Source organism: Phalaenopsis equestris, unplaced genomic scaffold (assembly GCF_001263595.1).
Source record: "Phalaenopsis equestris unplaced genomic scaffold, ASM126359v1 Scaffold000002, whole genome shotgun sequence".
NCBI lineage: Eukaryota > Viridiplantae > Streptophyta > Magnoliopsida > Asparagales > Orchidaceae > Phalaenopsis > Phalaenopsis equestris.
In genome coordinates, this window is record NW_018164444.1 from 7,308 (window position 1) to 13,632 (window position 6,325).

Genomic DNA, 6,325 nt, shown 5'->3' on the forward strand with positions numbered 1-6,325 from the left:
TTAAGCTACCACAAAAGAGGAGAGAATAGCTATAGAGTTAGAGAGGAGGAGAGCATCTTGAGGCCTTGTATCAAGGTGTCGCTTGAGAGGGAGGCCATAAAAGGAAGATGAGGGCTCATCTCTATGTATAAGCTATGTATTCTCCATTTCTTTTGCCTTAGTGAAATATTTGATTGATTCTCTCCCGTGGATGTAGATCCAGTTGGATCGAACCACGTAAACGATCTGTGTTTGCTTGTGTTCTTTTTCGTCTCATTTCTATGCCAGGAAGTACATATCTCGCAACAAGAAATCTATCTTCATTAGTTTCCGTTTGTTTCTTCTATTATTTCATAATGGATATAACTTCTTAGTGGAGTTCTATGTACTTTCTTAATGACACTCGAGTTCTATATACTTTCTTAATGACACTCGAGTTCTATTTGGACACAATTATAACTGTTTGAAGTAGTAGTTGTGAAGTTGTTCTACAAAAACTACAGAAGTTATTATAAATTTTTTTATTTTTTTGAAAAAATTAAACGATAATTTTTTAACAGTCAACATAAATAATTAGGACTGATAAAAAAGCATAATAAGAATTTTAAAAATATACTTTAATCCAATGCCTCGAATTTGAAAACCTTTAACACAGTTTTCTCCGGTAAACTTCGATAAATCCGAAGCGCCGCCATTTTTTACAGAAAGCAAATCATGCGAGCACGACACGTGTATCCCACAAGACGGCACGCGCATCCCATTCTCCCCGTAAATCCCTCCGAAGTGCCAATCCACTTCTCCGACGATAGCACAGAGACTGTTTTCAACCCAAAAGTCTGCGTCTTCCTGGACTTTACAGAGCTTTTTTGAATGAAGGCAAGTCATCTCCTTCTAATCTTAATCCACTGTGTTAAAAGATCTCTTTTTTCTTCTTTTCGCAGCGCTTCATTTCACTTTTCCAGGTGTTTCAGTTCGGATAACTATTAAGGGGGCGGGATACTAGGGTTAGGGCTTTCGGCTGGATGCAATTTCGTACCGGGGAATGCAGATGGCTGCGGCGCATCAAAGGTCAGTGTATCTCACCGCCCTATCTCAGGAGATCGAGAGGAAACTCCAAAAGGTGAGATTTCTTGTTTCCGATCAAACTATTTGCAGCTACAACCGTTTGTTGGGATTTGGATTTGGTTTTTTAGGAATGAAGTTCGTGGGAGTTGGATTTGGAAAACCTAAAAACCTAAATGGATTTGTTGGGCTTGGATTTGGCTGTCTCTGGTTTTCATTTTGTTGGTGGAAGAGATCCTGAGTTGATAGATTTTTTGATACTGTGTTTGCAGGCGCTGAACTCTCCGTCCCAAAGGCTTCAACTGTTGCAGCAACTGTTTGCCGATATAGCGCTAGAGATTGATGACCGAGCAAGAGGTATGGATAGATGCGTTTTTAGAAGTTTGCATGCATGCCACTCAATTCTTATGTATTTACATATCTAGCAATTAAACCTTAATTTCTTACAGACATGCCACCTTATCCATGCATGCAAAGCTGTATTTCACTTTCATAAACTCAAAATCGCAGCATCTTTGATGTGATATGAAGATTTTGGGTGATATTTAAGTGCAAAAGCTAAAGTTTAGTTGTTAGATATGTAATTACATAAGAATTGGTTAGTATGTATGTAAATGCCCCAAGTTTTGTTACTTGCATGGCATTAAACTAAGAAGCAAGATTTTTCCTTTTTCAAACTTTCATTGTGTGCCGTACCCATACCTTAATCATGATTTTGATTCCATCTTTGTGTAATTTATGCACTTAAAAGTTGTCAGGAAATAATTGTTTGTTCCAAACCAACCTTTTTAATTTATTGCTGAATACTGATACTTGTGAATGCCTAATTATTTTTGCTTGATTGAAAACAGAAATAATTCTTAGCAAGGATGAAGATAAAGTCACTGATGCAGATGAAATTACTGAAAGCCGCTTATGCTTTTATGATGTTATGGCAAATCATTTTGTCATTAAGCCTGAAAATGGGCAGCGCATTCTCAATTTGATTGTTCTATTATGGAGCCAATCTTTTGCTTCGCATATATTTTCCCTTCTTTTCCATAAATGGGTATGTATTTATAGTCAAGTTATCATTTTAAAATTACATATTTGCTTTGCATTTAACTTTAGGAGCATTTTACACACATAGCACACAAGGCTTATGGATTTACATATCTTACACCAAAACTTCCATATTTACACCCATAGCACTCAATTCTTCCGCATCACATAAAAAATAACACTAATTACCACTTTTTAATAGTCAAATCCATCTTTTCATGCATTTGTAAAGTGTTATGCATGTTAATATGAAAGTTTAGGTGCGAGATACGTAAATCCATAAGAATTGCATGATGTGCATGTAAATTTCCCTTAACTTTATCAATTAAACCGATGTTTTTGGTACAAGTATTTGCTATTTTTGTTCACCATGATGAATTTTTTTTTTTTGTTCCTCTCTTTTCAAGCATGACCAACAAATCTTTTTAGTTTTTAGATTTATATTATTTTATGGGATTTTTACATTCATAGCACTTAAAAACTTCTTATTTATATATCTCACACACAAAATATTATATTTACACACATAAAAGAAACATCTAAAACCTCCAATAATCCACAAAATTAGCATTGGTTTTGTCTTGCTCCATCAAAGTCCCGACTACAACGTAAAAGCAGGATAGGAAACCAAAAAAAAAAGGGAAGATTTACATACATGCCACTTAATTCCTATATATTTACATATTTAACACCTAAACTTCATTTTTTTACATAAAAACAACCTGACCTATGCCTGAAAAGGTGTATTTTACTTTTTAAAAGTTAAAATGGTGTTATTTTTTTGTGATATGAAAGATTTTTGTGGTTAAATGTAAAAAGCAAACCGTAGGTGTTAGATATGTAATACATAGGAATTAAGTGATATGTATCTAAATGTCCCTCAAGATAATGGAGTGACAACAAATGAAGAAGGATTTCTTGAGTTGCAATAGGAGCATCAAGCTTGCCAGAGAGATGGCCACGACCGCCCCTTTGCAGATCTCAATCACGCGATCCAATCCACAAGGGATATTTGGTTCAATAAGTTCTCATATTCTTTTCTCCTCTGTGAATCCATTATTTCTCTTGTAAATGCTTTCCTCTTCTTACTTTCTCTTCTCCAAGTCAGTTTCAAGGGTTGGCACTAGTGATTCGCTGCCCATCGCGAAATTAGAACTACTTTGAAGCCCATTTCATAGTTGCTATCCTTTTTTCTGAATCCATTTGTTTGCTAATTTTTCTATGGCATATGTGGAGTAAGGAGGAACTATCCAATGTGCCGTCATTCTAGGCTTCGCCTTTTTATTGATCTTTCAAGGAGAATAAGTTTGCATACGAGCTTCAAAGAGAAGTTCACTTTTTGTGGAGCCGATTGCTAGCTAATGGATATGGTGAGATGCAAGAAGAATTGAAGTGTTTTTTCTTCTCTTACTCTATCTCTTTCTACGTTCATCTCCCAACAACGACTTTGGTATTAGAACAACAAGCACGAATCTGGCATATTTCATGGAAAAAAGTTAACTGAGTGCTAATTTTTTGAGTTATTGGAGGTTTTAGGTGCTATGTATTTAAATATAACATTTTATGCGTGAAATATGTAAATACAAAAATTTTAAGTTCTATGTGATCCACCTTAATTATTATCAATTGGTTCTATGGTGACATATTGGTTGTGGTGATTACATATTTCTATGAAAAGCAAAAATGTTTTAACATTTTTCGCATCTTGTTGAAGTCTTTGACACTCAGAGCAACTCAAATGCTAGTTATTTCTCCAAAATAAAGGCTCAAGCTTGCATTTCCCGTGAAATCATAATTATCTAGCTTTGTGTTTGATATTGTCACACTTGCAATATTGTAGGTTACTAATACGAATCTTGACGAATCTTCATAAAAATTAGGGCAATTAAAATTCTTTGCTTCACCGACACAAAATAGTACAACTCAAACACATAAAGATAAATACTTCGAAAGGCAAGCAATATCTCCCAACACCTACAATTCGAGAAATAGGTGATCTCTTCCAGACCCTAACCCTAAAACTCAAGACAGCAAATTAATAGTATAATCTAACCCTAAGCACAATAAGCCCTATTTATACCCCACAATATTAACTAATAAAAGATTAAATTGTCCTTAAAGGACTACGTAACAATACACCTCTCCCAAAAATACATATTGTCATCAAGGTGAGAAAAAAAGAAAATTGCTGCTGGATCACGTTATATGGTCCCCAAGCAACGACATTATCCGACAACCCTTTCCATTTAATCATAAATTCATAGTGGCTCTCATGAGTTTGAAATTCATTCATATGCTCATCTTTCAGCCACATTCAAACTTGTTGGTATCTTGTCCTTCAAGTTAATCTTGAAGAAGATGATTGTTCCAAAAAGCTCATTAGTCACTAGAATAGAAAACTTGTTTATTATTCTTGTTCATTATTGTTTCCTTGTTCAGAATCCTGTAGTCCACACAAAAATTCTCTAGTTTTGATCTTTCTTCACCAATAAGACTGGACTAGAAAATGGGCTCACATTGGGCTAATAATTTCTGTCTCGAGCATCTTTCTGATCAACCTCTCAATCCAATCCTTCTGTATCTAGAGATACTAATATATTCTGACATTGATAGGAGGACCCCTTCCCTCAATGTAATAACATACTGGGTGGCGGTAAGCTGCTAAGCTGTTGAAAGATGTCAGAAAAATGTTGCATAAGCCGCTGAACACACTTGGGTAATTCTACTGACTCTAGATCCTAGACTTCCTCTGTACTCTTCAACTCTACTAAATAGACCAATTTTGCTCCCCGCATCGTCTAAACCATGGTTTTGAGCGAAATCGTGGTTATGTACATGCAAGTAGGGGTCTCAAAAATTGACCCGACAAGTCAAAACGACTCGAACTCGACTCAAAAAATTTAGGTTAGGGTTGACCCGAATATATTTCGAGGGGTTCGGGTCAGAGAATTCAATATGTTTATTATTCAAGTCGGGTTCGGGTTTGGGTCGAACCCGAAAATCCAAACATGACCAGAATAAGCATGAAATTTTGGGTCGGGTTGAAGTCTTAGTTTTCAACCTGTTTATTATTCAGGTTGGGTTCAGTTTGATTCTATTTGGGTCGGGTCATTTTTGGGTCGGACCCGAACCGACCCGCTGACCTGAATTGACAACCCTACAAGCAAGCATCCCCTCTCAACTTTACCATCCTCTCCTCCACTCTTCTCCATGGTTAAGGATTTTCAATTCACCTTCGTCTCTCCAATCATCTGCAGCCACTTCATCCTCATAAACAGTACTTCCCATATCTAAGGGAATAAGGCTCTCCATCACTTGTATGCTTTGTAGCGTCAACACCAATCCCTTGTAAATTCCTCGGCTTTCTCTGCCTTCTTAGTCCCCATCATAACCCAAAAACTTCCCATTTCTACTAACTTCAATCCCAATTGGTCCACGACCCATTTTGAGATGAAGTTGTGAGTGACCCACTATCCACTAACACCATTACAGACTACTCTTCGATTTTCCCTTCACATTCATTATGTGATTTCAAGTAAATCTCTCCATTGAGTGGAGGGACACCTCTGCTACATCAAGGTGTAAGTGCTCATCTCCCTCCACCACTTCTTTCTCCAACATCTTACTACTGCCTCCTCCCCACCACAAATTGTAAGGACCTAGTGTGTGCGATCCTTGCATAGGAGGTCTGGTACATACTTCTCATCACATCAGAAACACAATCCCTTTGCTCTTTTGTCCCGCACCTTTGTCTCAGTGGGCCCCCATACCCCCCTTCTTTGGCACGACCCTCTAAATTGACATCGCCTGGGTCCTCGATGTCAGGGTTGCCGAGGTACGTTTGTAGAATCTTATCATGGTGCTGCTTTTGTTGGTCTTTTCCATCCTTTTCTTGTCTTCTACCATCAATACTAGCTCCATCATCTCTCCTAGTCCCAACTGTCTCAACACTTGGAAAGTTGCAAGTCTGTAGGGCTTTAAACTCTTTATGAAATTCTCTTCTAATACTCCTTCATAAATCCTTCTTAACCGCACACACAATAATCCCTATACTCCATGACAATATTTTTCTGAGTCAAGACAAGGAATTCCTCCTATTGATTTCTTTTTTGAATATCCCATAAACATTCTAACAAGCAATTCTTAAATTTTGCACACTAGCAAATCAAGTATCTTGCCTCCTACTGAAACTTTGTTAGGGCTTCTCACTCCAAACATAACCCTATCGCCATGAGCTTCTCCT

The 6,325-nt window shown here is 37.0% G+C and overlaps 1 protein-coding gene across 1 annotated transcript in view; it reads left to right on the forward strand.

Annotated features, from left to right (window-relative positions):
* Positions 1-699: 699 nt before the first annotated feature.
* LOC110017892 overlaps positions 700-6,325 on the forward strand; it is an 18,278-nt gene continuing 12,652 nt past the window's right edge. The window contains exons 1-4 of the mRNA XM_020715047.1: positions 700-855; positions 942-1,099; positions 1,314-1,398; positions 1,893-2,089. Coding sequence (XP_020570706.1) covers positions 1,022-1,099; positions 1,314-1,398; positions 1,893-2,089 — 360 coding nt within the window. The 5' untranslated portion in view covers positions 700-855; positions 942-1,021. The remainder of the gene's footprint in view (positions 856-941; positions 1,100-1,313; positions 1,399-1,892; positions 2,090-6,325) is intronic.